Source organism: Oculina patagonica, chromosome 6 (genome assembly GCF_052425735.1).
Source record: "Oculina patagonica isolate OP01 chromosome 6, crgOcupat, whole genome shotgun sequence".
Lineage (NCBI taxonomy): Eukaryota > Metazoa > Cnidaria > Anthozoa > Scleractinia > Oculinidae > Oculina > Oculina patagonica.
Window position 1 is genome coordinate 6,869,007 of NC_135763.1, and position 25,916 is coordinate 6,894,922.

The following is a 25,916-nucleotide window of genomic DNA, read 5'->3' on the forward strand; positions in this document are numbered from 1 at the left end:
CCAATAAACTGCACCATTCAAATAAACGCCGGATCCACGGAGCCAAGTTTGAAATAAACGCCGGGGGCGTTTAATTGAGAAAATACGGTAAACAGCCCTAACTTGCTGGCAAATTTTAAATAAAAAAATCCGCTTCTGTTATGACACTCTAGAGATATTGACTGATTAGTTTTTGACAAGATCACAGTGTGCTGTCTCCTACTCGTTCCGCAAACTCTGCCACAAAATCATGTTTTTACCAAGTTGGCACTAACGTGGCTATTACATCGCCGTTAAGTACAATCTACCAAATAAAATATGACTTTCACAATTGTTCATCATTTCTTCATGTCTCTGTAAAATTTGAGCTTAATCACACCCATATCAGCCGAGAAATAAGCGTTTTAAAAGATGCAGATCAAGCAAAATTTCGCCTCATGAATTTATTCATGCTGTAGGTATCCCCAGTTTCTCTTTGGTGCCCAGCCTTTCCCGACATGTGACAGTTCTCTGACCCAGTCCCGCCTCGACTATTTCATATCCAACATGGCGGCGGCACCGGGAGACAGCAGTCCTTTCAAAAAGCTCAAACTTGTTAACTGCGCTGTGCAGTTCTTGCTCTGCAAGCGGTTTTTTTTTTTCTCAGTGACCAGACTGATGCCCCGCTCGGCCGGGCTCGGGTCACGCAAGGTTTAAAAGCTAGAAAAAACTTACCAATGGGAAATTTTCAAATGCTTTGGTCTTAATAAGCATGTTTAAAATGAAATGTCCGATTTTGAAGCGTTTTACTCAAAGAAATTTCTAAATTTTCATGCGTCAAAAGAAAAATATATTTCAGAGGGCCAGAATCTGTGAATAAATACCATTACGTTGGTGTAAAAGAATGTGCTGACATGACAAGTTTCACTTTCGATCGGCTAGACCTCGAGTCACGTAATTTTTCAAAGCTATTATCAGCTTCCTTTCAAATCTTTGCGAAGCCATTAATCTTTCCTTACAAAATTCAGTGTGAAGTATTTTGAAAAGTTTGAATCGAAGAAAATACTAAAATTTCACGCTTTAAACAAATACGCTTTAGCGGGCAAGAATTTACATTTATTTACATTACGTTTGTGTCCTGAAATGTGCTGGCGTTAGCAAATTTTTACTTTCACAAGGCACTGATCGGCAAGAATCACGCAATGCTCTGAAAGGTTTCAATCTGCCACAAACGGAAACTAAACAAATCCTTAGCGTTATTTTTTTTTTGGAGCTGTGTCATCTAGAGGATTTCTGAAATCTGATGGAAAACCACTGAGACTAACCCTGACTTGCATGGGTTACGTCATTGCTAAATTAATTCCCCGGGGAATACCCATTCAGCAAAACACAGGTCTAGTGTTCTTCTCAAATTTGATTTAATTATTTGCTCCAATATTACATTTTCGGAGCTGTTTATTCAATCTTTGAACGGTAATTCAAGACAACACTGTATGCTGATTTAAAAGACTTTTTTGTTTCACAGATCAGGATCGTGGGAATTAAATTTGGCCACCATTAGCATATAAGAAAAATGTTTAATTTCGGATGGAACCACTCAACCATGAAATGTCACGCAAGGTGTTTTCTTACCATCTTGTTTGTCACTCGCAACATTGTTCGACGCAGGTAAAGGGGAGGGGGGGGGGGAATTTTTTGTTCCCCCCACATGGCTTCCCTTAAGTGCTCACGAGACCAGCGCAGTTGTAAGCTCTAAGAGCTCTTGTTGTTTTTGGAGCTACAGGTCGTACAGGAAACGAGGTGGTAAAACAAGCACTGGAAAAAGGACATCATGTGACGGCTGTAGTGAGAACGCCTGAGAAACTGACTACTCAGTGAGTGATCATTTAATTTTAATAAACATCGCGCAGCTACCGAGCTAGTGGCCTGCAAGAGCATTTGCTTTTTTTCGGCTCTTACTTCGTGTAGAAGACACAGTTCACCCATAACAATAGAGAACAAAAGGACAAAAGAACGAGGAATATAATAAAAACAAAAGGTTTGCGATGCAGTATTCTATTGTGACGTGTTCTGTGCTTCTACACGAAGAAGGAGCCTTTTTTCGTCTCCTGAAACCTGAAAATGCCTTTGCATGCTAGCGTACAGCTAAACTTGAGTGTGTTCAAGTCAAATTATAAATAAGTTCGGTTCAATGTCTCCAAAAGAAAGCGACTGTAACCAGTCAAGCTTGTCTTATCAAGGGTGTAAAATAACTTTTTTTCAAGAAGCCACTTACTCCTAAATATTTTAAAGCAGAAGCCACTCCGTAAAAACTAAAATCTTAAAGTAAGACGTTTTTTCATCTTAAGATTGGTGCCGAGGTAAGACGGAAACTTTTTCTTAATCTAAGAAGTATCATCTTAACTTAAGATTTGAAATCCTCTCAAAATAAGATTGTGTTGACATTCAATTAAGATGCCTAACATCTTATATACGTGGTGCCCAGGTAAGCTGCTTTTTCGTCTTATTTTAAGATTCAAATATATCTCAATTGCTCGTAAGATGTTTCTTGTCTTAATTTAAGATTTAAGGTCCAAGGGGTGATTTCAAAAATAACGGTCAATTGTTAGTACTAAAAATGGCATATATATGGAAAATTTGCGTTCATAATTGGCTTGTTCTACATAAATAAATGAAAACACTACAAACATCAATAGAATGACTTTATTATGCTTATAAATCCAGACAAAAATATACACAAAGAAAAAGATAAAACGAACATACAGGCCTTATAGCTGTTTTAAATCGACGGTAAAACAGAAATCGGGTGTTAAGAGTGTTGAAATCACAAGGGACCAAAGCGTACTGTAAGAGTTTATATGGATTTAAAATTGAGCGTACTATGAGCGTTTGTATGGATTTGAAATTGAGTTGAAAAATATTTTATTTTCCTTTGAAAAGCTACAATAAAGCTTGAAACCTTACCTGGTGTCCTTATTTTGTCTTTCTAGTGCTTCGCAAAGCCGTACGCGCGATTTTCGTTTCAACGCGGTGTGGAAGACCGTTGAAACGAGTATCGCGCGTATGGCTTTCCGAAGCACTAGAAAGACAAAATAAGGACACCAGGTAAGGTTTCAAGCTTTATTGTAGCTTTTCAAAAAAGGATATATTTTACTTATTTTCAAATCCATACAAATGCTCATGCTACGCTCAATTTTAAATCCATATAAACTCTTACAGTACGCTTTGGTCACCTGTGTTGAAACTGTGTTCACATCTGCTTCAGTTTACCTTCAAACATTTAGACCAAATTTTAAATCTTCTTCCAGCTCCGAGAGTTCCCTCAGCTTTAAAGATTATATCTTTGCCAAGTGGAAACAGAATACTGTTTTCTCTAACAGTTTTTAGCGCCCTTGTTATTCACAGCAAATAGTGCCTGAAACTCACGAACTGAAACGAAGAACTTTGGTGCAATCTGACGCCATTTCGGATCGAAATTAGCCAATCAAAACATTGCTCAATTACAACTGACGCCATTTTGGATCGAAAGTAACCAATCAGAAAATTGTACTGTTTCCCGAGAGGTCCTCCTTACGTAAAAGAGCAATGGCGGTCAGTAAAACGTTCTCCTTCATGCGACGGAAAATCCCGCTTAATTATTTTGATAAGAAGCATCAACTTTCCGGAAATTAGATAATTTCGAAAAATGCTGAAGTTGTCCTCCTAAAAAGGTTGAAACGGAAAGTCGCAAATGTTCATACCGTTTCTTTTGGAAGTTTCGGCTTTGTCGGTATGATATCACTTGAATTCTGGTTCTTGGCCGTGATAAATTTACGGCACCAAAATTTTTACATTTCGACCTTACATGCCATAAAATCCTTTGCACACATGACTGCATTGTACAGACGGTTATATCCTCCACATTGACTTCAAAATATTGCAGATGCCCACTTTCTTAATTTAAGACGTAACGTGACTTAGTTAAGATGACACCATCTTACCGATCTTGAAATCATCTTAAAATTTATTTAAGTCGAAAGACCTTCTTAATTTAAGATGTTCTTTCTCTTGAAATGAGAAAGTTAAGAGTCTGCAATCTTAAAGTAAGAAGTAGCAATCTTAGATGAGAGGACACAATCTTATTATAAAACGGACCAGTCTTATTTTAAGACGCATTCAAAAACTTATATTAAGATGGATTTGAATCTTACAAATACATAAGTCTTTACTTGTCTTAAGTTAAGATGTATTATCTTAAACTAAGATCACTTCAGTCTTCTTTTTAGATGGTGGTTATCTTATGTAAGACGCTAATCATCTTAGTTTAAGATTTTAGTTTTTACGGAGCAATTCCAAAAAGTTGGTCGTCATTTTAATTAGGAAAAACAAATTTACCCTGTTTTTGTATTCAATAGACCCTCCTATCCAAAACTATTTTTATTTTTTTTTAAATAAATATTTTTTTTTTCTGTAAGGCCATCCCAATAAAATGTTTCGTTTCCCATCGCCCGACCGACCCATTTTTTTCGAAAAGTAAAAAAAAAAAAAAAAAAATTCCAGATTCACTAGTTAAAGAAGCAAGTACTTCAATTTACAAGCAAATGATCTTGTTTTATCAACAACGATTGGTATATGATGTCTTTGTCTTTAATAAACATCGATACTACGTTATTTAAAGACTGTTTAGACATTTGATAAGGAATAACGAACGAAAAGACCACGTTTTCGAGTTGACTTTGTAATCAGGCTTTCTTACTTAGCAGCCCGGCCTTCTCTGGAACAAAAAGACGAAAAGACGGGGCGATGGGAAACGAAACATTTTATTGGGATGGCCTAAGCTTAAAATTAATTCCTCACTCAGTTTAAATTGAAGTTAGGCCATCCCAATAAAATGTTTCGTTTCCCATCACCCCGTCTCTTGTGATGGTGGATCGTTCGGTCGGCAAAAACAAAACAAAAAAGAATGGACACTTGAAGGGTTCTGGGTTTCAGTAAAGGCCAGGCTGCTAAGTAAGAAAGGCTGATTACAAAGTCAACTCGAAAACGTGGTATTTTCGTTCATTATTACTTCACATCATACAATTGTTGTTATTAAAACGATCGTGTGCTTGTAAATTGAAGTACTTGCTTCTTTGACTAGTGAATCTTAGCCTGCGAATACAGCCGCCTCTCATTCGCGTCCCGCAACGAAGAGCGAAGTGTTTCGCTCTTCGTTGCAGGACGCGAATGAGAGGCGGCTGTATTCGCAGGCTAAGTGAATCTGGAATTATTTTTTTTTTACTTTTGGAAAAATGGGTCGGTCAGGCGATGGGAAACGAAACATTTTATTGGGATGGCCTTACCTCACTTGTAAAAAGCTGGATATTTTGCTGTTACTGTTTGTAGAACTTATGTTAGTGTTCATAAAGTTCTCTTTAACATTTCTTGGATACCAGTATTTTATTTCATTCTGTGTTACAAGAATATGAACAACAGTGAATGGCAGACATTCACTCTTGTTCTTATTTCAACATTCTCATTTCAACAGACATGAAAATTTAGTGTTAGTGAAGGGAGATGCTTGTGATGTGGAGAGTTTTGCTGCTGCTCTTGATGGAAAAGATGCTGTGCTGTCCAGTTTAGGAGTTTATGCAAACATTTTTAACCCAACCACTTTCTACTCGGAGTCCATGAATGCCATCACAGAGGCAATGAGTAGGTGAGCAATGTGTTAAACCTGGTTTTCAGCCCAATGGCTCATTGAGTATCCTGTGTAGACACAGGTGGCCCATACAAGCGGCGTGACTGTTTGTATGTTCGAAATATAAAGAAATGTATGGGGATTTTGAAAGGGTCTTATGATCGAAAAATAAATTCTAGTAATGTCTATGTTTAAGGTCAAAATAAACGTTAACTTACCTCGGCTGTTGTCTGTTGTCGTTATTGAGCCTCAGAATGCCGAATTTGGGCGATTTGAAGGGTTTTGCGTTGATTGTTGCTTCTTATTACGTGAAGCAACAGTCAACGCAAAACCCTTCAAATCGTCCAAATTCGGCATTCTGAGGCTCAATAACGACAACAGACAACAGCTGAGGTAAGTTAACGTTTATTTTGACCTTAAACATAGACATTACTAGAATTTATTTTTCGATCATAAGACCCGTTCAAAATCCCCATACATTTCTTTATGAATATTTCGAACATACAAACAGTCACGCCGCTTGTATGGGCCCCCTGTGGTGTAGATGCCTAATTTTTGAAGAACATTATTACAAGTACTACTTCACATCTTGATTGTTGAATTATTATTAAGTACCGTATTTACTCGAATAAGCGCCGCTCCCGAATAACCGCCGCCCTCTAATAAACGCCGCATTTGGGACAAAAAAGTTAATAAGCGCTGCCCCCGAATAAGCGCCGCAGTCCCGATGCGGCGCTTATTTAAAGAATTTCGTTTAACTTAAAACGACACTACAAAGCAACTCTAAAACAAGCTTGAACGTCTCTTTGCATCAAAAGCGATGTTTTGCAGTTATGAGTGATTGTTTTATCGCTCGCCCATCCCATTAGTTTTTCTATTCAACACTCTTACAATACGTAGTTCTGTAGATGTTGTGAAGGCCACAAACTTTGCCACGACAGCTAGCACCACTTCTGTCTCAGCAAGAGACAAATACTGACGATCAAGAGACGCTCTTTTCAATAAGTGTAAAAGATAAGATTCTTTGTAGCGTCCAAATTGTAAATAATTGCCACCCTCAAATAAGCGCCGCCTTCGAATAAGCACCACACTTGAGGCGCGAAAAATTTAATAAGCGCCGTGGCACTTATTGGAGTAAATACGGTAAGTAGAATTGAAAACTTTTAAAAAAAAATTAATATGCAAATGGAAACTGCTGAAAATACAACAAAGATACTTAAATTTTGCATTTTTTTTTTAAGGGAGCATGCCCCAGACCATGTAAGGAGGGTGGTGTCTTGATCCCGGGGGGGTACTCAAAAAAGTTTTATACGGGGAGGCTCCGCCCCAAGTTCTAACCCCTTACCCTTTTATATACCATTTTTGGCAGAAATTGTACCCCTTTCGTATACCTTTAACTGAAAAAAGATACCTTTTTCATATACCTAAGAGACATGGCGGGGACTTAAAATAGGACGTTTTCCTGTCATTTTTATGTAGCGCTTAATAAATTAAAATAATACAGCCAAAAAATGCGTCTGTTCGAAATATTTTAATCAAAGGCCCTTTTAAATAGCCAAATGACAGATTTCCATACCCTTTCATATACTTAAACTTGTGAAATCCCTACTCTTTTATATACCTGAAGCCTGAAAAAGGTACCCCTTTCGGGCGGAGCCTCCCCGTATAGGCCATTATAGGGAGTACCCCCCCCCCCCCCCGGGGTCTTGATCCCCACATGACAGTAAGAGTTTGAGTGCCACCATCTACAAATCCTGGCTAAAAGCATGTGCTAAAGTTAAGCAAATGTTAAAATCAGTTGTGAATTTGTCTCTAGTGTCCAAGCATTCTTTTCTTGGACCACCATTGGCGACATTGCTCTGCTAAAACTGGAGTTATTTTTTAACTCTGTTGAAAATTTTAGGGTTGCTGTGCCAATCTGAAAACCATAAACACTTTTGTTATACTTTCATTGGAAGATATTTTGGCTCCATCACAGTCAATTTCTTTATAACTGTTTCCCGCAGATTGAGCTGTCAGGTCATTTGATGGTTTTGTACAAAAAACGTTTCATGTCCAAGTTAAATCAAAGTGTTCACAGTTTTCTTATTTGTGCTGTCTGTAACTCTATGTTCTGAAAGTAAAAAAAAAAATACCTCACTCAGTATTTTATTATTTTATTATTTCCTTACTTAGGCACAAAATCACTCGGCTAGTGACTGTAACATCATGGTGTACTCAGCCAGGACCAAACAATTACTGGTTTCTAGAATGGGTTATAAAGCCACTGTTTCTTAATGGAGTGATCAAGGATATGGCAACCATGGAAAAAATGCTGGAAAGCAGTGACCCACAGGCATTGAATTACACAATTGTTAGACCATGTCGGCTACTAGTGGGTATGTAGACCCGCTGTCACATTCTAATCCCCAGAGCTTCGTGTCTCTCTTAGCCGGCTGAGCCTGGAGCACGAGAAACAAGTGGCTCTAGGATCTTTGGACACATGACAAATCAAATCATGTGGCCCCACAGCCACTTGGTTTTTTGTGCCCCAGGCTCAGCTGGCTAAGAGGGACAAGCGGCTCTGGGGACAAAAATGCTGCTGTCAGTGCTTTCAATAAGACCCAGTACCAGCTTCTTCTATTGCTCTCTGGTGGGTGAATGAAATGAAATAAATACAAGGAACAACCAATCAAATAAAACAATGTAAAATCCCTTTGTTATACGATAGTTTAAAACAGTAGCCTGCGTAGCCGGCGTTCAAAGGGGAAGGAGAAAGGGAGTTCGAGCGCGAAGCGCGAGATGCGAGGAGAGAGCGCGAAGTGCGATCGGGGAAGGGGGGAAGGGGAACACTTTAGGGGCAGTATGAAAAAAACAATAGCGTCAGGGCAGGCGTTCCCCTTCCCCCCTTCGCCAATCGCGCTTCGCGCTCTCTCCTCGCACTTCGCGCCCGAACTCCCCTTCTCCTTTCCCTTTGAACGCGGGCCACGTAGGCTATTAAAAGGGTTGTTTTGATAGGCTAGGCTTGAAATTCCCTTTGTTCAATTCCAGCAAATCAAAGTCATGTGTCCCAAGAGCCACTTGTTCCTTGTGCCCCAGCCTCAGCCATGGCCAGCTAAGAGGGACAATCAGCTCTGGGGACAAAAATGCTGCTGTCAGTGCTTTCAATTAGACCCTGCACCTGCAATGAGATGTTTCCAGCTTCTTGTATTGCTCTTTGACAGGTGCTGCACAAGGACAGCAGCAATTATTTCAAAAAAGCTGCGAACCTGTGATTAGCCTTTTTATTGCAACTTAATTGATTTTATTGCCATTTCAGTGGTATGCAAACTCTAAAAATTCAACCCTCAACAAATGGTGTACACTTTTTGCTGCCATCAATCATCTTAGCGGACCTCCCGGGAAACAGAAGTTTACTTCAACTGGGTCAAAAGGTCACGTCCTTCAATAATGTGATTGGTAGATTTTGATCCATTTTGTTTGTTTCTGTTTTTCATAGCTTGTTTGCTGTCGTCATAATTATGATTCAGTTGGCTGCAGGGAAAACGCAATCATTAGTTGAATTTTGAACTTCAGGAGTCACATATTGCTGTAAACCACAACAAATAGAAAGCTTTGACTGTATAGAGAAATTGGGCTTCTTAAGAGACTGACATGACTTGCAACTTTTTCAGGTGAACAGACCGGAAACTATAAGGTTGAAGAAGGGCAATGTAACACTGGAACAACAAACAAGATCACATGTGCAGATGTGGCAGAATGTATGCTGAAGACTCTAGAAAGTAATGAGTATGACAGAAAAGGAATTGCAATTGCTGGATTGTGAAAATGTCCAAGAAAAAAAACTACAGAACTTTATGTTTGTAGAAAAAAAAAATATCAAGATAGGATTTAGAGTATTTGATTACTGATCCATTTAGGTTAATAACTAATTTTAGATTTGATATATTTTGTAGATTGCTATGGGAAGACAATAACGGAAATATTATTGGCTAGCATGAAAGGCGTGCAATCCATAAAAATAACAGCTGTACACAGCTCTTTACATGTATAACTTCAGCATCAGTGCCTTTGATGCTAGTCAATGATTATTTTTATACAAAACATTGAAACACAGTCCAGCTGGTTAAAATGAAACACTTACTATCCAGTAGATAATATATGTAAAATCAGAAGCATATCACCTAGGTGATATGCTTCTGATAAAATATATGTTGTGGTTTAATTTCAGTTATCTTTGGTTTAAAATTTTTCAAACCAGCGAGTTTGATTTTATGAAAATAAACATAGACAATGAAAAATAAAAATCAAACTGGTTTGAAAAATTTTAAACCAAATATAAAATATACTTAATATAAAGGCAGTGTCATATGCCCTTTCGCAGCCTTCTCACGATCGCCCACTCTTTTAAATGCGCTAAAAAACGTAAACAGACGCCTGCTACGCAGGCTATATGACGAGTAAAAATAATGATTATCTTAAGATCTTACAAAAAGTCAAAGTCCAGTTTCCTTTTCTATTGTTGTTTGGTGCTTCAACAAGCTCAGTTAGTTATATTTTGTTATTTCAATATGGACATTTCCAAATCGTAGTTAGTTACAGCATAGTATCACAAGACGGCAGGACAAAACTTTGTGACTGCTTAGCTATTAGGCTGAGTTAATAAAACTTTTATTACTAAAGTGAATTTGGGATATTTTTAAACATTTGCAGAAAAATATATATTTTCAATTTATTCACTGAAAGGGGATAATTATAAAAACAGGTGCATGTATGAAATAAATTTCACTTTAAAAAATCTGTTTCATTAATTGTGCTATCGGACACTAGGTATCTACCGGTGTGCAACAAATACAGACTGCAGTCTGGCTGACTGGTATTCCGGTTAGCTTGAATAGCGCCACGCCTAACCTAAGAAAAGGTCCCGGTTTGATCTAGTAGCCTCCAATTATTCCATGAGCCCGCGTTGGATACGAGGTGGTAAATAGCCAACGAGGCGCGAACCGCCGATTTGGCTATATCGACTCGTATCCAACAAGGGCGAATGGAATAATTGTTTTATTAAATTATTCTCAAGTTTAAATCGACTGGACATTTCATTTTGATGTAAACGAAGTGATGGTATGAGAAGGCGCGAAAATTTCTGGCGCGGTATTCACTTCTTGTGTTGAATGAAACATACGAGGAAAGCGAGCGAACAATCCCCTCTAAAGTCGTCTAAATATCCTGGAAACTGTGACAACAGTTAAGATTTACGAGAAGATCCGAAGCAAAAGCTTTTCTGAAAACTACAAGTCTTGTGCAAGTCAAACGAAGCAAGTGTTTACATTGTACTTCTTTACGGCTCCACGGCTGTCATCACGACTGCTATATTATTGGAAGCGAAACTTAGCTCAAAGAGGAACAGGATTATTAAAGTTAAAAAGGACAAAACCAAGATTGAAAGGTAACAAACTTTACTGAAGTGCTGAGCCTAGTTTTATGACGTACACTGAATGAAACTGTGTCAGTTTGCCGTTCTCTAGTTTCGTAAATTATTTGCTGCTTTTCTACTTTATTCAAACGCTGTTGTTGTGCGTTTAAAAGTATTATTAATTATAAACTTTTCGCATCTATTCTTTTTGTTTTGCGTAATTAAATTTACTATGGCATTTCTGTGGTTTTTGTAGGCGCCGCTAATTATTTCTTGTTCATAAAGCTCGCCAAATTTGCTGTTTAAAACCTTTATTTGATGCTGTCGCTTCCCGCAAAAAAAAATTTACGCTAAGCGGCACTTGCCGCACTCATTTCCCATATAAGGTCAAACATAGGTATACGAGCTGATAACCGGGATTCAGCAAACCAATCAGAAAGCTAGAAATGCAATATCCGCGGTTGAGAATTTTATCGAGGGTCTAACATAGGGTTAGCGGGATGCGGGATGAGACTTTTTTAATATCTATCAACTTTATTGGTCTTAATTTTCGCTGCCGGGATACCGGATGAAAGTAACTTTTGAGGCGAAATGCGGGATTGTAAGGGGTCGGCGAGAAGCAGGAAGTTGGTTATTCATGACGGGACGCGGGAATAATTGTTTTCAATGTTGTTGTTGTTGTTGTTTTTTTTTTTTTTTTTTTTTTTTTTTTTCGGGCGGGAAACGGGATGATGGAAGACGGTCGAAACAACACGTGCAACACACGTTTTGTCTGGCTTTTTTATCCTTATCAGTTAATTATTTCGCTGTCGAACTACTGTCTATATAAACACCGAAGATTTGTCAAAGTTTTCTGTAGCTGCTTCGTCTCCAGGTGCCGGTCGGCCGGTCGGTTAACGCGGTAAGGCGGGAAAACAGGAAGCGCGGGGGTCAATGGTTGCCCCCGTGCACGACCAAGGAGAAGGACAATAAGATCACAATATTGTCAAAATATTGTTAAAAACTGTGTAGCGCAGTCTGTTGATCACATAATAAAGTTAGAGTTTCGTTTATGCGCTAATTTTTGTAAATAAATCCAGACGTTTTGGGACTTCTGTCCCTTCATCAGTGGAAAATAGCCGTTAAAGTCAGCGCGCGTCATTTTCTTTGAATGTGGCAACATTGCGTGCGCGCGCGCTAACTGAGTCCATTTAAATAAAAGCAAAGTCAATGTTTATGCCGCGCGGCTGTAGAGTGCGGCATTTGAAGATCAGGCGGCCTTCCGCGCTGCGTCTTTCTCTGATGTTCGTAAGGCCTGATCGCACAACAGACACCATCATGTCATCTGTTGTGTGACCAGGCGAGGAGAAGTGTTTTGCTACGGGCAGGTCAGCTTTCCTCTCGACAGATCTTAAATGTTCGCAGAACCTATCACCGAGCCTACGTCCTGTTTCGCCAATGTACGACATGGTGCATGCACGACAAGTGATAATATAAACGATGTTACTGGTCGTGCACGAGAACCTCTGTCGTATTGTCAGCGGTCCACCAGGGGTGTTGATCTGGGAGGCTGGATTGGCATGGGCGCAGGTCCTGCATCGTGGGCGGTGGCACGGAAAGGTTCCATGGGGTTCATCCCCTGTGTTAGCGCCGGATTGAAGACTGCTGCGAACCAAGGAATCTCTTAAATTGGTGTCCCGGCGGTAAGCACCGAGTACGCGCGAGTTGTCAAAGAGTTCCTTTGTTTCAGGATCTGATTTGAGCAGAGAGAAGTTCTTTGAAAGAATGTTCTTCACGTGGCGGTTGATTGGGTTGTAAGTTAATACCAAGGGGATAACTTGCTCGTTGGATTGCCCGTCGTTAGATGGTCGCAAGGCAGTTTCGCGGGAGATGCTGTTGACGCGTTGGAGGGCTCGCTCTACAACTGCTGGAGGATACTCACGGTGCAGAAAGAAAGATGACATTTCTTTGCTTTTGGTGTTATAGTCATTTTCGTCACTGCATATTCGTTTGAGGCGTAGAAACTGGCTATAAGGGACGGAGTTCTTACACTGGACAGGATGTGCCGAAGTGTACGTGAGATACGAGTGTGAGTCGGTTTCCTTGTAGTGAATGGTTGTCGCCAGTCCTTGAGGTGTTGGCTTCAGGAAGAGGTCTAGGAAAGGAAGCTGTTTGTCACTGATGGCCCAGGTGAACTGAAGGCTTGGATGGAAGTTGTTAACGAACGTGGCAAAGTCGTCAAGTTCGCTCTTGCTACAAGCAGCTGCCCCTACAATGTCATCAATATAACGCTTGTAGAGGTCAGGCTTCCTCCCAGGATACTGTTGGAAAATCTGTTCTTCGACGTGGCCGACGAACAGACAGGCGTAGTTGGGCCCAAGTCTACTTCCCATTGCCACGCCACCCGTTTGTTGGTAGAAACCTCCATTGAAACTGAAGCTGTTAAGTGTGAGGACCAACTCTGCAAGGCGTACTAAAGTATGCGTAGGTGGTTCCAGCACTGGCCGTTTGTCTAAGAAATGTGTTAACGCTAAAAGGCCATCGTTGTTTGGTATTACTGTGTACAAAGACTTGATGTCCATTGTGAACACAAAACGATTAGCGCTGGTCGTCGGATAGCTAAAAGTCTGCGCGATGTCGAGCATGTGGTTGGTGTCCTTGACATAGCTGGGCAAACTGCGAACTAAGGGAGAAGTGATTTGATCGAGGTAAGTTGCCAAGAGTTCAGTGGGGCAGTTGCATGCCGACACAATAGGTCTCCCTGGGTTGCCTGGCCTGGAGAAGGACGCCTGGGGACGAGGCAGTTTCTATAGAATTCTAAAAGGAAAGTCACGTTAGCGTTCTCACGCGATAATCTAATCGGCTTAATTGAACTGAAATCGAATGATTGGATTCGTTTAGTTCTCCAGTGCAAATATGGTATACGCGGCCCCCTAACGTCCAGGTCACAGTATACGGTCCTGAACGGGCAGAGATCTAGCTACAGCCTTGAGGCATCCGGCGTTCCACAAGGCAGTGTTCTGGGGTCCACGTTGTTCGTCCTGTATACAAGCGACCTCGTGGAGTCTGTACAGTCAGCCACCGTGTATATGTACGCTTAGTACACTACTCTTTACTGTGTTGGAAACAGTATAGAGGAAGTCTCAGATGCCCTTAATCAATCACTTAAAGAATTATACGCCTGGTGCACTGTATGCTTATCTGCAAAGGATCTATCACTGGCCCCCTTCCTCCGATACTGCTAATAGAAAACTGCCTTAATTGGGTTTAACATAGCCGACTCGTGGGCGTTGATAGATCACAAACTTGAGTTGGTCTCCACAGGTCAATAACCTTAAGAAGAACTTTGCAGATGTGCCAAACCTCATTAAGAATGGTAGGTTTTTACCTAAGCAAGTTCTTTTTTAAAAGTTATACGACATAATTGTATTCCCGTTAGTCACGTATGGTATAACCGTCTGGTGGGACATGAGTCGTCAAGACGACTTTGATGCACTTGAAAGGTTGCACTGCAGAGCGGCAAGGATCATTTTTAACCTACCAAAAGACATGCCATCTACTAAAGTCCTTGACCGCGCTAAATGGGTCACTTTAAGAAATACATACAAACTTTCGATTCTGAAAAAAAAAACATCTACTAATTCCTTCATCATTTAATGACAATTCCATGAAACTTTCAACTTCTTACAGAAGGGCAGTGCTCTGGAACTTTTTACCGCGAGTGCCACGAAGCAATATCCCTTAGGAGTTTTATGAAAATGATCAACACGGAACATAATTTAAAATACCCATTTTAACAATCCCTATTGTAAGAGTTCTTAGCGTTTTTTATCTTTTTGTCGTTGTAACAATTTAGTAATTTAAATCATTTTTAGCGATAAGTTTAGCGTTTTTACCTTAATATAGTTTAATGTCTTTATCTAATAGTATTAATGTTTTATTTACACACGACCCCACAATCTATGTAGCTTTTTTTACCCCATCGTTTCTAAATAAAGGTTTTGATTGATTGATTGATTGATTGATTGATTGATTGATATTCGAACAAAGACCAAAAAAAAGTGTAAGAGAGAGTAATTAAGCGAGCAATTGCCGATGTACGTATACAATTTTCTGAAAATGTGCCATGCATACTCGGAATATGCTATTAAGGTTGTCCCACAATTTCAGATTTTGTTAAGCACTACAGTGAAATTAACCAGGCATAACTAATCGATGAACAATGACATCAATTGGTAATCAATGAGTAATCGATGGGTAATCAGTTGATTAGTCATTGATTATTGGCGATGATCAATAAGTAATCGATGAGTAATCGAAGCCCAAAAATTTTGTGGCCTATCGATTACTCATCGATGACATCGATTACTCATTGATGTAATTGATTACCTATTGATGTTATTGATTACTCATCGATGACCCATCGATTACTCATCAACTATCATACTGCACACAAAATAATAATAATAATAATAATAATAATAATAATAATAATAATCATCATCATCATCATTTGTATTCCTTGCTTTCTTGTACCATTTTTTGTGATTTTTTTCTCTATGTTGGTCACATTTTGCTTTATAACTGGCATTCTTGTTGACGAAATTACACCCTCACAAAAGGTCAAATAACCATTCGGCATATCAAGACGTGAAGGGCTAAGCACAAATACAGATGATATTTCAATATTTCACTTTACCCAACTCTTTATTTAATAACAAAACAATTGAACAGGAAAACCAACCAGTCTGGAAACCCGGGGGAGGGGTGTACTCAAAAAAATTTTATACGGGGAGGCTCCACCCCAAGTTCTAACCCCTTACCCTTTTATATACCATTTGTGACAGAAATTGTACCCATTTCGTATACCTTTAACTGAAAAAAGGTACCCCTTTCATATACCTAAGAGTATGGCGTGGACTTAAAATAGGACGTATTCTTGTCATTTTTAGGTAGCGATTAATAAATTATAATAAAACAGCCATAAATTGCTTCTGTTCGAAATATTTTAATTAAAGGCCCTTGTAAATAGCCAAATGACAGATTTCCATACCCTTTCATATACTTAAACTCGTGAAATCCCTACCCTTTTATATACCTGAAGCCTGAAAAAGGTAACCCTTTCGGGCGGAGCCTCCCCGTATAGGCCATTATAGGGAGTACCCCCCCCCCCCCCCCCGGGTCTGGAAATGAAATTAACAAGTACGAAGACAAGAATCGACTACGTGGTTAGAGATTTTGGTCGGTGGATGTTTGTCAGCAAAGTAAAACTGCTTCGGCTTAGGGAGACAGCCCTCATAAGCACTTACATTACGTACCGGAACAGCTGCAAGCACTTTTACTTTCTGTACTTTTTTCACGTGTTACCATGATATTGTTAGATTGTTATAGCGTGTTATACAAGTTATACGTATTTTTACAAGTTCCGGTTTACAACCACGAGACTATATCGATGAGTAATCAATTCAATCGATGACTAATCGATGCAATCGATGACCAAAAATTTTGTGGCCTATCGATTAGTCATCGATTACTCATTGATCATCGGCAATAATCAATGACTAATCAACTGATTACCCATCGATTACTCATTGATTTCATTGATGTCATTGATGTCATCGATTAGTTATGCCTGGAATTAAGAAAAGTTGTAAGGTAATTTTTCCACGAGGTGGTCTATGGTCAGGGTCCAGGAGATGGTCCACCATGGGATGGATCCATATTTTTACGCCTGGTTCGTCGTATGGACGAACACAGAGCATAATGGTAAGTAGTAAACAACAAACAACAGAACAATCAAACAAACAAACAAACAAACAAACAAACAGGCAGACAGAGAACTCAATAGGTCCATTTGCTAAGGAGTGGGCCTGGGTAAGGGTTTTATATAATTCAAACCCAGGCCTTTCGCATAATTTTAAAGCAAAATGGCGGCCGAAAGTGCAGATTCGAGAGCGTTAAAACTGGTTGTATTTGGGGGCACCGGGGGGACGGGAAAGGAGGTAGTAACACAAGCACTAGAGCAAGGCTACCTTGTAACAGCCGTGGTGAGAACACCGGAGAGAGTCGAAAAACGGTACGTTTTTAAGTACAAGTTTTACATTGGTCGTTCAGACTGCAAATATTGAACTGATTGCTGTACCCCCCCCCCCCTCTCATAAGGCCCTCTCTGAATGATCAACACTCCCCCCCTATCATGAATAATAACATGTTATAATCCCCACCGCCCCCCCCCCCCCTCACCCCACCCCCATCCAAAAAACCCGGCGTATCCGGTCCAATCGGACGTTCGGTTCTTGAACCCAATCGAACACCAATCGTTCGATTTGGTTCGATTATTGGAATCGATTACCGAACCCAATCAAACGATTGGTGTTCAATTGTTTTCGATTTTTTTTTGGTTCGAGAATGGGTTCGATATTGTTCGATTGGATACGCCGGGATAAAAAGAGGCTTAATAGAAGGTTAACATTGTTTTCCGGTAATATAAGTTCATAGGTAGCCCAGACTCTGCATATGAATTTTAGTTTACGTCTTATATCAACTGATATTTCCCAGTTTTGGCTACATCACATGAATTGTTTAGACCAATCATACGCTTAAAAAATATCTTTAATGATATGCCCCCCCCCCCCCCAGAGATAAGCCCCCCTCTCCTAGTGCATCATTCATAATATATTTGAAATGCAATTGATTAATGATGAGATTTTAAAGCTAAATTCAAAACCAGTTAATAAAAAATAATTTCGATCAAACATGCTGCTATAGTTCATAGGTAGTAACGAAAACGAAGACCCCGAAAACGAAGACCTAAGACCTAAGACCCATACGAAAACTAAGACCCGTACGAAAACTAAGACCTAAGACCCATACGAAAACTAAGACCCATACGAAAACTAAGACCCGTACGAAAACTAAGACCCATACGAAAACTAAGACCCATACGAAAACTAAGACCCGTACGAAAACGAAGACCCATACGAAAACTAAGACCCGTACGAAAACTAAGACCTAAGACCCATACGAAAACTAAGACCCATACGAAAACTAAGACCCGTACGAAAACTAAGACCCATACGAAAACTAAGACCCATACGAAAACTAAGACCCGTACGAAAACGAAGACCCGTACGAAAACTAAGACCCGTACGAAAACTAAGACTTGTACGAAAACGAAGACCCATACGAAAACTAAGACCCATACGAAAACGAAGACCCGTATATACGAAAACAAAGACCCGTACGAAAACGAAGACCCGTATATACGAAAACCGGGACGAAAACGAAGACCCGGCCAAAACCAGCGTTACCCAGAGTTGCGTGACATTAATAATAATGACAGAATAATATTGAAGCAGACTGAGCGTACTGAGAACGTACTACTGATCAAAAATCTAGACTTGATCGAAAACTAAAACCTGATCGAAAACAGTTGCTTCTGCGTCACAGAAGAGACAGCCAAAGTCTCCCAGCAGTAATGCACCGTATTGAAATCTTCTCGCGCACAATACTTGCTTCAATAAACTTCGCTACCCGATTATTATTTCTCGCTTTACATCCGCGTAGAAGGGTGCGGAGAAGGGGGGGGGGGGGGGGGATTGTGCTGGGATGCTCTCCAATGATGCCTTTAGAGGCCATGACATTAGGGGGGACTGAGTATCCTATATCCCATTAATTTTGGGAATGAATCTCCCTTATCCAGTTAATTCTGGTGGTTGTTCCAACGTTTATGTTCGATATCCTCGAATCTCAAATCTGGTGCTTTGTTTTTGTTTCTTTGCTAAGTATAAATGAGAGGTATTCAAGACTAGTACCTTTTAAATCGTTTCCACGCGTAACCGATTTATCAGATGGTGTTTTCTTTTATTTGAAACTAGAAGCGCGTCATCTGTAGTGTCCTTTACATTGTCGATATTGTTGTTTACATGAACGTGTGCCATCGTTATTCGTTTCGAAATGTCTCGAACTGTTATGTATATGATTTGACATTGAACGAGTACATTTCATTTTCTTCGCAGTTTGCGACAGTGTAGTGTCGCAAACAGGGCTACATTGTGTCCCTTGTCAGTTTGCGAGGTTATCTAGTTTTACTTAGAGTTGTTTGTTTCAGTTTCAATGATAATGAATGATAGATTTTTCTAAATTTAGTAAATAAAGGTTTTGTTGGTGCTTCTTATGTGTAGTCATATCAATAATGACCTTTCATTCATTTAGCGGGGCAACAGGCGTACTGGCCAAGACTGTTTTAATTTTACTCATGTAGCGCGTAGCGAGGCGTACTCACTTCAAAATTAAAGACAAATATTTGTAGGATTTCAATGAAACTTGATCGATACGTTCTCATTACTCGTCTGCTTCAATATTATTCTTATCCAACACTGATTCGTATAGTACAAACATCGCGCAAAACGAGTACAAATGTCACGCGATATTTGTACTTGTCTCATTTCCCCGACCAAAAGATTAAAAACCTTGGCAAGTCATGTGTGACCTAGGCTCTCGCAGTGCTATCAGAATGGAATTTTCAAAAGGAACAGCATCTTTTCATTCCGTTTACGTGTTGAAATAACTGTAACGTTCCATTTGTCGAAAAATTCTCACCGAAAATTTCATGTAAATGGAAAGCACTCATTGATTTTCGGGTGTACATACATTCACATATTATGTGAATGTTTATATCTATAGAGAAATTTGATTTTATGTGAATGTAATAATCTGTGATTACTACATTTCACTGATATACAGAACGGAACACTCGCCGATGATCATCGGCGAGGTAGTCCTGTCTGTATAGTAAGGAAACTTAAAACCCGCCGATGATCAGCGGCCAGGTAGTCCTGTCTATATAATAAGGAAATTTAAAACTCGCCGATGATCAGCGGCGAGGTAGTCCTGTCTATATAATAAGGAAATTTAAAACTCGCCGATGATCAGCGGCGAGGTAGTCCTGTCTATATAATAAGGAAATTTAAAACTCGCCGATGATTATCGGCGAGGTAGTCCTGTGTATATAATAAGGAAATTTAAAACTCGCCGATGATCAGCGGCGAGGTAGTCCTGTCTATATAATAAGGAAATTTAAAACTCGCCGATGATCAGCGGCGAGATAGTCTTCAGTCCGTATTAACAAGGCGAGTCCTGTCTCCAGTAAGAAGAACTCTAAGACTAGCCCATGACCAGTGACGAGGTGATGTTCTCCAAATCTGTTCCGCCCAAACTGGCCCATGGTGGCAAAGTTTCATGGAACGTCTTTGTTTTAAGCAATAGACCACACTTTCTAGGGCTTTACTGGCGTAATAAAACCACGCGGGATGTTGGGAGAACACGAGAAAAGCTTGTAAATCTCGAGCCGGAGGCGAGGGATTTACAAGCTTTTCTCGTGTTCTTCCAACATCCCGCGTGGTTTTATTACGCCAGTAAAGCCCTAGAAAGTGTGGTCTATTGCTTTTATGAAATAACTATAGAAAACGTTCTTCAAAGAAATGGGAATCTGTGATCAAATGTCTTATTCTCAACAAGTTGATCGGATGACGCGGCAAACCAATCACAGCGGCCGAAAGAATAAAACACAGGTTTAGCTCCTCACACAAAATCCACAAATCGACGCGACAAAAACGTTTACAAGTTCTCTTAAAGCTATGAAAGTCATAAGAAAGGAAAGGAAAAAGACAAACTGTCACGGTATAAAATGTATTCAACGATTTAAAAGTTCTTTGACGTGGAAATCTAGCAAATTATGGCCGGAGTCATTCATCGCGAAAGTAAAAGTGGGTAAAAGAAACACGAAAACTTTGGAAGTTTACAAACTTCACAGACTGACGAAGGTATTGAGAATAAAGGTTAGTTCCACAAACAGTGCTTTAGAAATTTGTTATGAATTTATTTGTTCCATATTCTTTCGTTTACGCCGAATAACAGACTTGGGAGAAAGCACTGAAAGCACGTAAAACTGAAAATATAATTCAAGCGCGTACAAGAACTCAGCGTGAGGTTCTGCCATCAAAATAATTCATGTTCATCGCGACCAATTTGATCAGTTTTAATTCCTTTCATATAAAGTTTCCGAGTTTATGTTGAATGGAACCATATCCATGTTTTTAATATTTTTCCAGTCCAGTGAAAGCGTACCTGTTTATTGTGTTCCTTCTCATATGTTTGTCTCTCCGTTTTCGTTTTTTCTCTAGTTCCTTCGTGGTGGGCGGGAAAATTCAATTTTGTTATCCGCCCTCAGTTAATTTTCATGATCATTTACGAGAATCATATATCCTCCGTTTTAACCATCAGATAGACCAAAAGAATACATTAAACTAAGTTTAATTCTTCGTCCTTATGCGTAATCGAGCGTAGTGCGGCCATGTCGGGACAGAAGCGGGACTTTACCGGTACAATAGTACATAGGTTTTTGACCAATAAGAGCGCGCGTAGTATCTGAGATATTTTATAATACAAGATATTGTGTGAATTATGACAATTATCTCGCCCAGAATCGATCCGAAGAGCTTTAACATATCTGTAAGATATTGAATATTAAACTTCTAGCAAAGTTTCATGGAACATCTCCGTTTATAAGATATTGTATGAATTATGACAATGATCGTGCTGAAATCGGCCCGAAAATTTTCGGGCTTTCGAGCATCGTCTTTAAATCCATTGGCTTTGTCTACGAAGTGGCAACCCCTCGTATCACGAAGGTGTTTTAAAGGGTAGTTTGTTACATTAACAAAACAAATATTCAATTCTCGCACGTGGTTTCCGCCGTATTCTTCAGCGCGTGATATCGTTCGTACGTAGAGGTACATAGCTTTAGGAAATTTTTATATTAGCTTGGAAAGATGTTCTCCAGCTATGCTGATTGTCTCCGCGGTTGTGCCAGGGAGGTTGATACGTGGCTTCGAAAGTATCAACACCACGATGAAGAAGATGCCCTTGCAATCACAAGGATTTTGTCCATCCAGGTAAATGACACCACTTCATATATGTGAGTGAAAACCAACTCCAAGTGTAACTTTTATCTATCTTCTGTCTGTAACTTTTATCTATTTATCTTTTCTATTCACTTTTTTCCATTATTAGAGTGTCCCCAATTAGCGCCTTTACGGCGCTAGACGAATTTGACACTGAAATAAAGATACTTTCCTTACTTTAATTTATACACGGTGAAAAATATCTTGAGACTACCTCGCCGCTGATCATTGGCGAGTTTTCAATATCTTTCTTATACATACAGGACAACCTCGCCGATGATCATCGGCGAGTTTTGGATTTTCTTTAATATATAGCCAGGACTTCTTCGCCGCTGATCATCGGCGAGTTTTGAATTTCTTTATTATACAGACAGGACTACCTCGCCGATGATCATCGGCGAGTTTTAGATTTTTTTTAATATATAGCCAGGACTTCTTCGCCGCTGATCATCGGCGAGTTTTGAATTTCTTTATTATACAGACAGGACTACCTCGCCGATGATCAACGGCGAGTTTCAAATTTCCTTATTATACAGACAGGACTACCTCGCCGATGATCATCGGCGAGTTTTGGATTTTTTTTTAATATATAGCCAGGACTTCTTCGCCGCTGATCATCGGCGAGTTTTGAATTTTTTACTTATATACAGACAGGACTACCTCGCCGATGATCATCGGCGAGTTTTGAATTTCTTTAGTATATAGACTGGACTACCTCGCCGATAATCATCGGCGAGTTTTAAATTTCCTTATTATACAGACAGGACTACCTCGCCGATGATCATCGGCGAGTTTTAAATTTCCTTACTATACAGACAGGACTACCTCGCCGATGATCATCGGCGAGTTTTTTCCTTATTATACAGACAGGACTACCTCGCCGCTGAACATCGGCGATTAGATAGCTCTATATTAAGTTAAATATTCTACATATTGAAAACTTGGCGTATTTGTTGTCGTTCTGTATAGTGAAACAGTCACATAATATGTGATTCTCTGATCACCGTTGATTTTCGATTTCAGTAGTACGTTCTCAGTACGCTCAGTCTGCTTCAATATTATCGGCTGTCATTATTATTAATGTCACGCAACTCTGGGTAACGTTGGTTTTGGCCGGGTCTTCGTTTTCGTATATACGGTTCTTCGTTTTCGTACGGGTCTTCGTTTTCGTACGGGTCTTAGTTTTCGTACGGGTCATCGTTTTCGTATGGGTCTTCGTTTTCGTACGGGTCTTAGTTTTCGTATGGGTCTTCGTTTTCGTGCTATCAGGGGAAACACTCTATTGACTCTATTCACTCTTAGTAATATTCCTCGAAAGAAACACTCTTAGCACTATTGTTTAAACAGGTTCCAGACTCAAGCAAGCAGCAAAAAGCAGCAAAAAAGTTGGGGCTCTAGGCTCCAAGGGTTCCAACTTTAAGGGTTCCGAGGCTCTCTGAAAGGTGTCACTAGCCACTAGACTAGTTAGCAAAAAAGTTAGTCTCGAGCCCTGGCCTGAAGTTGGGGCAGTCTCAGGGTTTATTCAGGGGTTTCAGTAAATTTACAGCTCTCCCGTGAAGGTCAAGCCATTTCGCTCGCATTGTCCTTCGAGCAAGTTTTGCCTTTTCGCCGTTTTTTTTTTCCCACCCACCCTTTCCATGGGTAAGTACCAGTAAGTATTTAGTTTTGCTTTCCAGTGTGATGGTGCCTGGTAGTTGCCGCTCCCAGGGTTGTCATGGTTACCATTCGCGGTTGCTGGCGGCTCTCACATAGTCTCAGGCACCATCCCCACAAGTCATCTATTGGCGATGAGTTTAATTGTACATTTAAGACATTTGGCCTTAAGCATAAAAGTCAATGATCAAATTTTTGGACTGTAGTTACATTACAACTTCATCCTGTGGCACACAAAGGTGTTAGTGAACTCTTGCTGATTTTAATGATGCAGGGGCAAAAGAAAAAAAAAAAAAAAAATGCTACTGACATTTTATTTTTCTGGACATCAAGTTTTTTCAAAACAAAGCCAACTGAAACAGCTTAAAGATAAATGAGGAAAAACACATCTTATTCTAGATTTCCCTTGTGGCCATGCAGTCATTACAAGCACATACTGAAAAAAAATGCTTGCTTGCTAATAAGTGCTCTATAGCCTTTAGCAATTTTCTTATTATTCTTAGTCTTGCGTCATATTATTAGAAATGCAAGGACAAACCTCTATTATCCGGATCACAAGGAACTCACAAAAACCGTTTGGATCATCAAGCGTGGATAATTGAAAATGAATTTAAATGTGAATGAGTTCTGCAATTCAGGCCCACAGAACAAAAATGTAGATAAAATTCAAATTGTATATGCTTATAAATTACCTTTTCATTCCTATTTATCCGGGTTTGTTTCTCAGATGGGAACTATGGGCTGATAAGGTCTCTCTGCACATGAAAACCAAAATCGGGAAAATTTAGTGGTGAACCATTTTTTTCTTTTTTGGAGGTGGGGGGGGGGGGGGGGGGGGCAGAGCTCAGCATGCATGGAGCATTGCTATTTTGGGCCTGGAATCCTGGAAGTTTAAACCGCTTTTTTGGCCTTTACTGTTTAAGTGCTGAACATTTAGTCTTAAATAAATTAACAAATTTACAGGTGTGGTGTGAAAAGACTTGTTACTATGACAGCATGGTGCACGCAGCCAGGCCCAAACAATTCATGGCTGGTGGATTGGATTATTAACCCGCTGTTTCTCAATGGTATGATTAAAGATATGGCTATCATGGAGAAGATGCTCGAGAGTACTGATCCTCAAGTGTTGAGCTACACCATAGTTAGACCTTGTGGATTAATCAATGGTAAGTCGATCGCGCTTCAACTTATGGGTAAAATTCCAAAACCAAGCCTCTGGCTTAATTTGTATTTAAAATGCTTTTTGTGAAGCCTTTTTCTGGTGGTGGTGATGTTTGAAGCAACAATGACAATGGTGATGGGTGGCCCATAAAAGGATACCACTTGGTCAAACTCTCTAAACATATTTAGGACATGGAACAGCGAAGGAGTTCAATGAACATTCAAAGTGGTTTAACACAATTATGTATCAGTCTATTAATATAAAAATCAAAACAAGCTCCATCATGATGTTAAATTTGTATGGAGTAAGGCGAAGTTATGGTTCAAATGGTTCCAACATTCCAATCCAACATCGCGGAGGGAACATTTTGGAACCGTTTCATTACCTACCCTTTTGGACTGCTGTTGAAAGATGTTTAGCAAAAGTTTGCTTCTAAGTCGAACTTTCGTACAACATGTTCCAACATTTAAAACAACGCATGGAATAGTTTTTAAACTATTCAATTGCAACAACTTGTTGCAATTGTTTTATTTTGTTTAGCAACAAAATGTCTTAATAATTAAGCCCAAAAGTGGCCAAACATTGCTTATTGAGTGTCGGGTCAAATTACTGGGACTCGGTCTCACCAGTGGACCAACCCTTCTTTGTAGGTGAACGGACAGGAAACTATAAAGTCGAGGAAGGACAATGTAACACTGGTACCAAGTTTATGATGACACGCCCGGATGTTGCAGAGTTCTTGCTAAAGGTTTTGGATAGTGACGTGTACGATCGGAGAGGATTTGCAATAGGTGGATTATAAGTTATCCCTGTCTCTCTGTGAGAGTATCAGCCTTCTGTTTCTAAGGCGAGGAGTACACAAATACAAACATGACAGGGCGGATCCAGGGGTGGGGGTGGGGGGGGGGGGGGGGGGGTTGGGTGCCTAGGCAACCCACTTGATCCACAAGAAAAATTAAAATAAACAGGGTGTAAACATTGTTGATATTGTTAGCTCAGACAAAGTTAAACTTTTTGATAACATCCACTCCCCCATAGTAAACAAACTTTTTGTAAACAGCCCCCCCCCCCCCCCTTTGAATAATCCTGGAACAGTAAATCATCAAGTTTGTAATAAATAATAATAAAGATGGTAAATTTTAAGCTCGG

General features: G+C 39.7%; 5 protein-coding genes across 5 annotated transcripts in view; 4 read left to right on the forward strand and 1 right to left on the reverse strand.

Annotated features, from left to right (window-relative positions):
* LOC144658498 (flavin reductase (NADPH)-like) overlaps window positions 1-9,565 on the forward strand; it is a 136,262-nt gene extending 126,697 nt beyond the window's left edge. The window contains exon 5 of the mRNA XM_078518928.1: window positions 9,443-9,565. The gene's annotated coding sequence lies outside the window, so the exon portion shown is untranslated. The remainder of the gene's footprint in view (window positions 1-9,442) is intronic.
* Window positions 1-25,916, reverse strand: part of LOC144658478 (uncharacterized) — a 199,856-nt gene that overhangs the window by 118,190 nt on the left and 55,750 nt on the right. The window lies entirely within an intron of this gene.
* The window catches only part of LOC144656588 (uncharacterized), a 507,005-nt gene that overhangs the window by 89,257 nt on the left and 391,832 nt on the right, over window positions 1-25,916 (forward strand). The window lies entirely within an intron of this gene.
* On the forward strand, window positions 526-9,714 carry LOC144656258 (flavin reductase (NADPH)-like). Its single transcript, XM_078516493.1, has 6 exons — window positions 526-608; window positions 1,716-1,832; window positions 5,465-5,635; window positions 7,793-7,995; window positions 9,271-9,378; window positions 9,553-9,714. Exons 1-6 carry the CDS (start codon window positions 526-528, stop codon window positions 9,648-9,650), a joined length of 780 nt encoding a protein of 259 aa, XP_078372619.1. The 3' UTR covers window positions 9,651-9,714.
* Window positions 16,916-25,677, forward strand: LOC144656259 (uncharacterized). Its single transcript, XM_078516494.1, has 3 exons — window positions 16,916-17,064; window positions 24,569-24,771; window positions 25,418-25,677. Exons 1-3 carry the CDS (start codon window positions 16,916-16,918, stop codon window positions 25,567-25,569), a joined length of 504 nt encoding a protein of 167 aa, XP_078372620.1. The 3' UTR covers window positions 25,570-25,677.